General features: G+C 38.3%; 1 protein-coding gene across 1 annotated transcript in view; it reads right to left on the bottom strand.

Moving 5' to 3' along the window:
- The window catches only part of LOC122863122 (interphotoreceptor matrix proteoglycan 1-like), a 67,900-nt gene that overhangs the window by 45,608 nt on the left and 9,913 nt on the right, over window positions 1-12,379 (bottom strand). Inside the window, 3 exon segments of the mRNA XM_044169271.1 lie at window positions 2,458-2,624; window positions 5,602-5,823; window positions 9,129-9,439. Coding sequence (XP_044025206.1) covers window positions 2,458-2,624; window positions 5,602-5,823; window positions 9,129-9,192 — 453 coding nt within the window. The 5' untranslated portion in view covers window positions 9,193-9,439.

Below are 12,379 nucleotides of genomic sequence, written 5' to 3' on the forward strand. Positions count from 1 at the left end.
TTCCAACCCTTCAGGCCATAAAACCCATTAAATCTCCACAGTATAATTTCACAAATGACTGTGAATGTTAATGAGAAAGGGAAACTTTACTCTGTGTTTTTTTAAAGCGTCAATTCACCCAATTCGAACAAATTTGCTCAGACCCCTAGTAGTTTCTAGCATGCAGACAGATCACAACAATGTTCAGTACATCAAAACTGTTCTTTTATCCATATTTTATATTATATATATATATATATATATATATATATATATATATATAAAAATAAAAAACAGGAATATGTAGACAGATTTGATATACAATCAGTGGTCACTTTATTAGGTACACCTTTCTACTACTGCCCATTCTGATGGTCCGAACAACAACTGAACCTCATGACCATGTCTGCATGCTTTTAAGCATTGAAATACTGCCACATGATTGGCTGATTAGGTATTTGCATTAAGGAGCAGATGTACCTAGTAAATGTAAATATTTAGCTGAGGGTGGAAATGTTTTCGGTCTTCTTGGCGTTAAAAGAGGCCAAGCGGCGGCTCTACAGACACGACAGACGCAGTGTTGATGAATGTGCTGAGAGCAACTGGTTTGCTTACTGAGGAATTAATTTAATTTGTTTAACACAAATGCTGGTCAACAAACTCAAATAACACTTCCTGTCCAGTGTCTGGATGGTTTAGAGTTTAGAAAATGAGAGAGAGAGTTTCGTGTTCGACAGGTCACAGGTTTGATACCTGTAGTTTTTAACAAATGTTACTCAAACAGGAGGAAATAGTGAATCTGTTGGGGACTATTTCCAGCGGCGGATGAATCCACATGTGGTGCTGTAGTGAGTGTTTGGGGCAGCAGGACGGTGTGTGTGGGACTGAGTCAGAATAAACTACAGTGTGTGTGTTCATGGTGATGAAGGAACATGTCACCCAGTGCAACAGAGAGGCTCGCTGATGTGTTTTAATAGTTTCTGGATGACAATGGAGCTCTGCGGCTCAGAGGAATCAGAATCAGAAATACTTTATTGATCCCCGAAGGGAAACTCTTTGTTACAGCAGCTCGCCTTTACGTCAGTGCACACAGGAGAAAGTACTAGAAAACGATATGATACACTATAAACACCATAAAAACAGGTCAGAAAATAAATTAAGTATCAGTTCGGTATAAGTATAAGATAAACTAAGTGTCGAGTGCCAAGTGGGTTTACTGGTTGATGATAAAAGTACAGTATAAAATACAAATATGTAATGAGTAATAGTAATAAGCGGAGGTGCATGTACTGTCAAGAGTAATAGAGGTATATAATATCAATACAATAAATAAGAAAAACTAACATGGGAAAACTAATGTTAGTTTTTCTTATTTATGCTGTAGAAGATCCATCAGGCTGTGATTCTCACACAACACCTGTTAGCAGATACGTTCACTGCTGGTTTGGGTCTGAACATGGGATTTGTTGACAAGAAGAGAAATATAGAACATCACCAGACTTATTCTTTAAGTCTGACTTCGGTTGACTTTTATTGGATACAGAGTTACTATAGAGACATATGACGAGAAGTTGACTGTCAGTGTTTCTAATACTGATTGTAATGTACACATTGAATAAACAGTGATAAACTATGGATAAAAATAGCACTAAATTGGGTTTTAATTATTTTAAACGATGGATAATGGTCGAAATGAGACATCCAAGACATTTTAAATATTTAATACCACTATATCATATACTGCACTTTTTCAAATGTGTTATTACCAATTTAATGTTGACATAAAAACTGTATTTTTTTGTTGGAAAAAGATAATTATGTAACTTTCATATGACATGGAACAGGATTATCTTAACTGACATACCAAATTCAGATTTGTCATACCATGCTGTAGCTCTCTAAGGAAGCTGATAGCTGACTTGCTCTCTGGAAGACAAACCATCTCTGCATCTAAAAGTTGAACTCAACCAATGGGATTATTGCTGCCTTCAAAATTTATTAGGAATAATTCAATATGCAAATTGTCCACATTGAGCAAGACGCTGAGCCTCTACTGGTTCTGCAGGTGTCTTCATCAACTTACTATCACATACAATAACTACACACTGCATTGTTTTGGAGGACATATCATTTTTAAAATGTAAATTAATCCTGCTAGCATTATAACCTTAAAGTATTTATTTTTACTATGATTGCAATGTTTCCTTAATTCTAACATAAAACCATGAATCGTGCTGTAGACTGTGCAGAAGACAGATGACAAATGTTGACAGTCAATGTTTTGCAGATACGTTCAATATAAACATTTTGTCTTTAAAATGCTTATCTTAGATGACGCATTTGTTGTATCTGAACATATTTGCAGGACTCTTTGTTATCTCACATCTCTGGTATTTGTCTAAATGCACTGGATGTCTGTAGACACAGTGTTGACGGTTTTCGGCAGAATGCTCTCTAAGCCCGTTGTGGCTTTCTTACCCTGTGAATCATGCTCATGTGCTCCTCAGAGCTGCTGAAGTTTTTGGCGAGGTCAGATATGCAGAGCGACTCGTGTTGACACGTGTGAACCCATTTCTGGTACTCCGCCGTCCCGGGGATCCTGTCGAAGAAGATCCTGAACGCCTCCCACACAGCCTCCTGACAAACTGACCAAACAAACACAAACACACAACACAGCCTCTTAGACTTTCAGCACTAAATACAGCGCTGCCAGGAGCTCTTCTACACAGTAACAATCTGTTCTACACTGCAAACTAAAGCGTAAAAAATGAGCCTGTCACAGATTCCCAGTTTTGTCTCTGAACATTTTGCACTTTATTTCCTAGAGATCCAACTGTCGAAAGTGTTTGTTTGTTAGCAGGATATCTCTCTAAACTGTTAACAGAGTTTTCTCTTCCTTTTGTCCCAAAAGTATTTTGTGCATACAACTAAAATCAGGAAGTAAAATCCAAAAGCATGTGCTGAAAGACATCTTTAAGAGACATGAGTGGGATCTCTAACCACAGCATTAGAATTTCAGAAAATACTGGGGGAAAAATTCATAGTTTAAAAGGACTTAAAGAGCCCCTGTTTAAATTAAAACCTTTAGTAATTACAAATGTAGTTCATTTAAAAGAATCCCTAATGTACATATGACTTTGATATATGAAATGCAGTACAACAAAGCAGGTGACATGCTGCATTAGAAGGAGATATACCTGCTACAGTAAATACATTACTCATTTTTATGATTTGAACTCTATCAGTATCACTTTATTTCTGACATTAAAGTCCATATTAGACAAGGATAAAAGATGAGAAGAAAAACATATAAATAGATATTTGCATATACATATATCAGTGGAGATAAAAAAAAGCTAATGTGCAGAACAGAATTAAACTGCAAAGTTCAAGTTTGTATAATCGTCCTGCAGACAAGAACTGTCTGACATTTACTTCAATCCAGTAAGGAACATTAACACAATGTGAAGCAGCACTGCAGTTCATAAATACTGTGATTACATGGTGTCAGAGGACTGGACACCTACTTGTTGGAAAGCAGTGTCAGTTGTAAAAAAAAAAATATATATCCCTGTGGTTTAGTTTCGGTGGTCAACGAGAGGTAAAAAAATAAACTGTAGAAGCTGCACCTGTCGCTTTTCTCTGTCGGAGAGTTTTGACACACACAGACTTGTAACTGACGACCTGTGTGGAGGAGGTGAATGAGTAACGCCCATGACTCACTTCATCACTCCCGAGTGGTCACACAAGTGTGGATCATGTACCTGCAATATCCTGAGGGTCAGACCTGGTCCAGCACCTTCGTCACACATTATTTCCCTCCACTCTCTTCCTCACCTGTCTGTCTTTCTTTCTTTCTTTCTTTCTTTCTTTCTTTCTCTCTCTACTCTGATGTATGTTACATTTTCACAATGCACTTCCTTTGTTTTCTAGTCAGACATTTTGCTTGTTATGTTTCTTGGCAAAGGAAAAAGTTGGGCTTCATCCATTTGGCGAGGTGACAAGAGGATCTTGAGTTTTGAGCGACTGGCAGTGAGTGTGACATTCGATCAAAATGTTTTTGTTTGTTTAAAAAGGGACGCTACATCTTTGTTGTATATCAGGGAAAACAATAGGCTTTATTGAACCTTATTTTTGGGCCATTTTATGCATTATATATATAAATAAATGTGAGAGGGAGAAAGAGAGGAGACAGAGAGAGAGAGAACGAACGAACGAACAAATGTCCCCGAATGGACAATAATAATATTTACAGAGACCCAACAATTCCCACCATGAGCAAGCAAACTAAATGACTAACTCAGTTAAGCTAAGGCTAAAATGTCCAAAAAAGCAGTAAATGCTTTAATTAATTTTGTTGATTAATTTGATTAGTTAATAAATTCTTCAGTTTAAAAAGGCCCATAAGTTTCACATTGATTTCCAGCCTTCCAGAGAGCCGTACTTCTCATCATCACCTGGTAATAAAGTTGCAAGCCATGAATGTTTTGGAAACTGCTTTTGCATTCAACGTTCAACTTGACATTTTCCTTTTGGTAAACTCGATTGTTTGATTGTTTTTTTTTTCTTCTTCAGGGTTTGAATTTCTAAAAACACACTGCAGTACTTTTCACTGGATGTCGGATGTCACAATGCTTAAATTTGGAGCTGTCAGCCCAAGGAGAGCAAGTCCAGAAAAAAACCCATGACAAGCTGGAAAAACCCAGGAAATGTCAGATGAGAATCACTGTCTGTGTTATCAGTAAATACTGTAGAAAAGGTTTCAGTCGTAGTCATCTGGACACTGTTTTCAGAATCAAGACGTTTCGGCTCCCATCCAGAAGTCATTCTCAATTGTGAAAAAATGGGACGGGAACTAGAAATTTAAGCTACTCTGTGTTACATAAGCCCCGCCCTCAGGAAGGAGTCTACCTGAGTATCTGTTAATAGCTAGTTTCACCTGAAACTGACCTAATAGTTTCAAGATGGCCCAGTAATCAGTAATCAGGCCTATTGTTTTCTGGCTGCACCTCCTGAGATTCTAAGCAGAGAGAAGAGTTGGTTTGAAAGAGGAGTCAAAGAAGCCATTTTTGTGAAAAAAGAAAACCCTCTTTGAACAGAAACGGTGGTCTGAGATTCAATCTGGCCAAAGTCTATCACAGTGTATTAACACCTTGGTCACGCCAATCGCATGCTAATCAGGTACTTAACAGTGATGAGGGAGGTGCAGCCAGAAAACAATAGGCCTGATTACTGATTACTGGGCCATCTTGAAACTATTAGGTCAGTTTCAGGTGAAACTAGCTATTAACAGATACTCAGGTAGACTCCTTCCTGAGGGCGGGGCTTATGTAACACAGAGTAGCTTAAATTTCTAGTTCCCGTCCCATTTTTTCACAATTGAGAATGACTTCCGGATGGGAGCCGAAACGTCTCGATTCTGAAAACAGTGTCCAGACGACTACGACTGAAACCTTTTCTACGATAGAACACTCCTGGACGAATGAGGGACTACACCCTCTTATCAGTAAATACTGTTGATGTGCCCTTAAGCAAGGCACGGTTAGGTGCTCAGTGGTTACACATGAATGACTCTATAACTGTACGACTGTAGGTCCGGGTGATGTTTGCTGAATGAAGTACCTCTGAGCTGGTAATATGCCTGGTGGCTGGCGAGCACTTCATTGATGGTCTCTTGTGGGCAGATTCTCACTCCGGAGTGTAAAAACACAGACCTCTTTGATCGACGTCTGTCCAGTTCAAACCCCGAGCCTGCAGTTTGTGTGGACATCTTCAGCAGCTCCACCAAACGTACAGGGCCGGAGGCCTCCGTTTGCACTCCCGAGTCCAGCCTGACGCCGCTCTCTGAACAGGAAACAGACAGGGTCAGGGTCAAACTCACTGCAGACCAGATCCCGATTAGATCCATATCCTTGGTATTTGTCTAAAGCAACAGATGGGCTTACTACAAAAAAGGACAATACAGCTAATGTCACAAGATTTAGGCAGCATTTGAAAACAGTTAAAATTGGATTTAGTGTCTTTTTCTGTCACGGACAACAGAAATGACGCTTTCTACTGTAAACCCCACCCGTCTGGTACTACAAGCAGCTCAAAACAAACAGCCCAAGTATTTTGGGATGTAACTTGTCCTAATATCTGTGCTGAAAGCATCAAACTGAAAACAGAAGTAGATAAAATAAAAGTAATATGTCAATACATGAAAATAGACCAGCCAGCTGCTTCAGCCCCGTGTAATGTGTTAATTACAGCAGTTCTTCCTGCTGCATATGGTAAATGTTGCATTTAATGAACAGTTGCCAGATATTTCAAACAATAAACACATTTCATGTTTAATCAGATCTATAATAACAGTCTGGCATCACTGTAATGGTAGTAACCAGTAACCACACTGACAAGAACTATTCTGTCTGAAATAGACCTTCTGCATTTATATGTAGAGCTGAAGCGATTAATTGATCGACAGAAAATTAATAATCGATTAATCATTTGTCCTTTTTCAAGCAAAATGCCAAAACATGAGCTTGTTTCAGCTTCTCCAGTGGGATGGCTTTCTGTTTTTCTATGTTTTATGATGAATGGAAACGTGATATTCTGTTGTTAGAACAAAACAAGGCTTTTAAAGACATCACAATGGACTCTCATGGGAAACTTCTGTTCATTTCTCACATTTTATAGACAAAACAACTGATCAATTAATCGAAAAAAATAATCTGCAGATTAATCGATAATGAAAATAATTCCAGCCCTGTTTATATAGCTCATTTTTTTTGTTTGTTCGTTTTGTTTGTTTTTATTTTTAATTTTAAGAGACAAAAAAAATAATTATAATAATCCAGGAACTGATTGATATTTATTTTGAATATTAAAAGGCCCAAAGTCACTGGGATAGGCTCCAGTCACCCGCGACCCCTAACGGGACCAAGCGGTAGAAAATGGATGGATGGATGGATTAAAAAACAGGTAAAACTTGGATTTTGTTACAATTGCAGCATAAACACACTGGACCTGGCAACATTTCCATATTCTTATCCTAAATACATATCCTAATATCTTATCCTTATATTCTTATCCTCTTATTTTTACCTGTGAGGTTTGTTCTTACGAGTGTTCCCAAGTCGGATTCACCAAATTGTTCGTTTCACCTGTTCGTGAGCAGAAGCGTGTTCGCGAGATCCGATCATTAGCATAATCAACGCCCCCCCAAATCGCCATAAAGGCGTCCTGTTCTGCTCCGTTATTTGGCAAGTTTCATTCACAAAAATGTTGCTAAAAAGTAAAAAAAGAAGAATTTTACGCTCAAGTCTTGTTGACGAAAGATCAGCAGACAAAAACAAGACAAATTTGCCAGCATCGGTCCCTCTAAAAAAAAATAGAGGAAATATTAACACAGCGACGTGTCATCTAGAGCTGCAACGATTAGTTGATTAATCAATTAGTCGATCGACAGAATATTAAACGGCAACTATTTTGATAATTGATTAATCATTTTAGTTGATTTCAAGCAGAAAATTAATACGTTTATTTGGGTTATTAGGTTTATAAGTTATTAGATTTATTTTTTGTATTTTTCAGTAACATATTTAAACTCCAAATTAATTCTGATTCAAACTGTGGCAGACGACGTGCGCATGACTCGGCAGGTCTGGACAACTCGACAAAGTCTACGTACGAGAAAATGAAGAGTGAACGCGACAAACTCTCTTAAATCCTCGTATGTGCCACTTAACGAATCTGTTTGTACGACGTGTCCTCACGTGAGGCTTAATGTTTTTGACCTTTTTTTTTTTAATTCACTTCCAGCAGCTCATTTGAGTTGAGTTTTCTCTCCCTTTCTCTGTACTTTATTAACAGAAACCTATTTTGAGCATTTTCTCTTCCTGTGCTCTCAACAGGAGGACCTTGTGTACTGTACAGTGAAGTTTCTTCTTGCAGAACTAAACATGATAACCTTTAGTTTTGCTTCTTTTATGCATCTAAGTATGAAACAATCAGCTCACTGGTGAAAGTTGGCCAATGGAAACTAGTGTAGCCTCAATTTACATCATTTACACTCACTTTTTTACATTTTACAGCACAGAAAACACATCAAACATGGATCAAAATTAGCGGCGTGAAAATTATTCAACTTGCTTAGACAATCTATTTCTATGTAAAGCTGTTTATAGAACCGTATGTCTGCTATATGCCTCTGTTTTGTGTTATTTATGGTCATGAGCAGAGTGGAGTGAGTTTAGCATTACTGCATACGTATATCTGCCTGCCAGGGTTCGGGGTTCACTCTCCCTCCTTATGCCCACTCGTACTAAAAATGAAAAGCACTCACTGTACTTGAAGGGTGCTTGGAATAAGAGCAACTATCAAACAACAGTGTACTGTACGTATATGTTTTCTATCACACAATCTAGCAGATATATTTAGGACGGCATTGGCCAGAGTGGGTGTAATTCGGGCAGCCTACTTATCTACGCTTTTAGAACAAATACACAGTATAAGAAATGTTTTGAAATGAAGGTGAAACTCGATATTGAACATCACAGGCAGGATATTTAGTTTTAATTGTAATATTTAGCCAAGATTCAGATTTTGTAATACAGGAAACTGACAACCCCTCTCTTTTGTCATGTTTATAGCTTTTTTTCCCCCCACAAGTAAGTCTGGAGTACTGTAATTCAAATTGTCAAGTTGTCACCAAGCTGGCAATAAATCTACTAAACTGTGCCATTATCTGTTTTCCATTTTCATTTGCATTGCGGTCATGTTTGCACATCTTCGTGTCCCGTCATAAATGCTGATTTCACTTTGGCTGTGGTTCAGAATAACGCAAAGACAAAGGATTTACTCTTGCTGTTTTATCATGCATTTAAAACAGCCTTTCTGTGTCCTCGGGTGAAACAGTGACAGTGCCCAACACCTCAGTGATTTCACAGCCAAGTACTTATGCAATCGTAATAGGCTTTGCTTTGCATTGTGACCAGGTTCAGTACGTGTACAGATAGTCTTACTCTTCAAATCCTTATATCTAACTGCTCTTATCTATTGAGGAGTGCAAACTTTATTCTTTTTGCAGAGAATAAAAGTGTAAAAACATGTGACTCGAAGTGTCAAGGCTCAAAGGATTGTGGCTTTGCAAACAAAACGAGGCTTACCTTTAATTCCAGCAGCTTGTGGAGCGAGAACGAACAGGAGAACAAGTCCAAATTCCCACAGCATTGTGGAAGAAGAGTTCCCAAAATATGAATGTCAAAGTAAATCCAGCCGGGTGAGGGGAGGGGTGGTGGGGGTTTGGTGGCGTCCTCTAGCTCAGGTGGAGTTCATGGTTGCAGTCAGGCGGAACATTTAGGGCCCTGAGCTGCTGCTGAAACACTCCTAATGAATCCCAGGATGTGCATCTGATGGAGGAAGGCGTAAACTCGCAGCCCTGTCCCTCCTCCCCAGGGGAATTGTGGGACAGTGGGAGCTGTAAGTGTGACAAGAGTGACGAGGTTAAAAAAGTAGGCACCGTTTCGGGAATAATCTGTTTATCTACTGCTCAGACATAATCCGTCTTTACCCCGCGGCCCTCGCAGCACTGGCGTCATCCTGTTAGTGGCTTTCTGGGGGCATCTGTCAACCACGGCGACCAGTTTGTTCAGCACACCCCCCTCCTGGCCCACCCTGACACTTTGTACTGGTGTTTCCCCGGTGTTTTTATTCTTAGCAGGCCTGGAAAAGCAGCATGGAGAGGATGTGACCCAACACTCCATTGAAACCAATAAAACTCACATCCTTCGACAGCGCTGACAGTTCCTGTAAACTGGACGGCTTGTACTTATCCAGTAAAGTCACATCCTCACCACACCACCAGTCTGATGAGTCGGTACTGGTCCGAGTGGTCCTGACCACTACCGACTGACAGGCACATCACCCTGGAGGCAAGAACACGTCTGTTCAGACTAAAGGCGACCAGGCCATTCACTTCTTAGGTTTTACTTATTTTTATCCGTGTTGACTTACTACTAACTATATTTTGTTGTATCCTCAAGTTTAATTCAGTTTTAAGTCACTGGAATTACTGCTTTCATTAATCTGTGCCACTTCCCCCATTGTTTTAATCTTAAGATTTTTTGTATGATAAACTGTGACATTGCAGGAATAAATGAATACTTAAATTCTCTGTTGACTGTACTTTCATGCTTTTGTTTTAAATCCCATAAGTCCAAAAGCTTATGCCATCTCAGGCTTCAAGTCCCAGTGGACGCCTCAGACGCAAGATGTTTGTTACAGAAGTAAAGAAACCTTTTTAAGATAAATCTTATAGTATGTGTAAAAAATAAAATAAAAAATTGCTTTGTTTCAAGATTCTTCATTTTAGATCATATATAGGAACTATGTATATCAATACTTATTTAAACATAATTTATTTTCTTACTATTCAGCACTTCCTATATATGTCGTTTTGTTCATATATGTTTATGATATTGTGTTTACCTGTGAAACACCTTGTAACTCTGTAGAATAAAAGTTTACTAACCGAGTAATTCTACTAGTCACACTTCTTTCTCCCGACTTTTACTTTAAAGCTGTCAGCATCTTATGTTTGATGTTTACGACCCAACCCTCCAAAAATAAAAATAAAAACCTACTTTAAAACACGTTATAATCTATTTTACTGCATACATGGCTTTGTTTTCTTCTCCTTTCTATTGTTTGTTTTAATCGTAGTTAATTATTTTCCTTTTTCTGCAGCAATGGCCTAATTTCACAATGCAAATAATTATAGTTATTTATAAAAGGAGAATTTTCATTATTGTTTGATTCATTGTTTAGTCCATAAAATGTCAGAAAATAGTAAAAAAAATAAAATAATAATTCCCAAAGCCCAAGTTGTTTGTTTTATTCTGTATTTACCTGAATATCAAAAGAGACAAAAAACTGATATTAATAATTGAGAAGCTGGAAGCAGAGCATGTTTGGCATTTGTGCAATGCAACTCAAACAGGTAATCGATTATCAAAATAGCTGCCGGTTATTTTTCTGTCAAATCAATCAACTAATCGATTAACTGACTAATTGTTTCATCTGGAATTGGTGTAACTTATAGACTGATAATCTAAATACTGTGGCACTCAACAGACTGAAAGTACATTTAGCTCTTCAGTAGTCTGAGGTTTGAGGGACCAGTGTGTCTCTTTGAGGATTTGGAGGAGGATTTACTCTCTTCGCAGGAGGATGGACCACCGGGTGCCTCCCCTGTTGTTTCCCCAGAGAGAAAATGGCCACTTTATTGCGAGTGTGTTTGTTTGTTTGTTTTGAGGGGCGGTACCCTGAGCCTCTGTGAACATGAACAACAAGTGACGTTTTTATGTAAACAAGTGGGGGAAGTTGAAGGTTTTAAACTTAACTGTAGAGCAGCTGTAGCTCAGACATCACCAAATTTGGATATATCTGAAGAGCCCAGCAAAAGAAGATTAGAAATTGCTTTTAATCTCTAATCCGGTGGCTGTCCAACTCTGTTGTGTTCGTTTTACTACCTCCTGTGTGGAACAGCAGCAGCAAACATAGTAAAAACAAGATATACAGAATATATACAGAATCATACAAAGTACAGGATTAACAGGGACACTTCAGTACAGGGGCCACACAGCAGAGACACACACATGATTTAAAGGGAGTTCAGAATATATACAGAATCATACAAAGTGGATTAGGGACACTTCACAGGGCCACACAGCAGAGACACACACATGATCTACAGCAGTTCAGCAATAGTGGTAATAGTAGCAGCAGTGGTGGAAGTAGTAGTAGTAGCGGTAACAGTAGAAGTATTAAGTAGTAGTAGTTCTGGTGGTAGCAGTTGTAACAGTAGTACTAGTAGCAGTAGTGGTGTCAGTATTAGTAGTAGGCCTAATAGTTGTTGTAGCAGCAGTAGTGGTGGCAGTATTATTATTAATACTCAACTTATTTCTAAATTGTCATTATTTAGTTATGCCTCTGGTTTTTGTGCTTTGTCATGCATTTTGTGGTACTATTACTCGTATATTCATTGTACTTTATGGTCCTTTGTGGTGCATTTTTCAGTAGTTTGTGGGAGTTTGTTTACAGTGAGTTTTGGTGTATTACGGCCTTGCTTCTTAGTGATAACATTGCTCTCTCTCTGCCCCACAGCTGTTTTATCTAATAAAGCAGAAAACCTCTCAGGGAGCTGCTAATAAAACATTTCACTTTACACACTAAAATCCAACTATAGTTATCATAATATTATATTTAAGAGTATTTTAAAAAAAAAATCCACTCTGGACTCAAACTACAAAGACTTTGACATTTGATTAAATATTTAACACCGCAATCACAAAAGGCATCTTAGGAAATGAAAAGGAAGTGATAAGCAGGCAATTTAATAAAATGGGTGAAATAATTT

The sequence above is a fragment of the Siniperca chuatsi genome, linkage group LG16 (genome assembly GCF_020085105.1).
Source record: "Siniperca chuatsi isolate FFG_IHB_CAS linkage group LG16, ASM2008510v1, whole genome shotgun sequence".
Lineage (NCBI taxonomy): Eukaryota > Metazoa > Chordata > Actinopteri > Centrarchiformes > Sinipercidae > Siniperca > Siniperca chuatsi.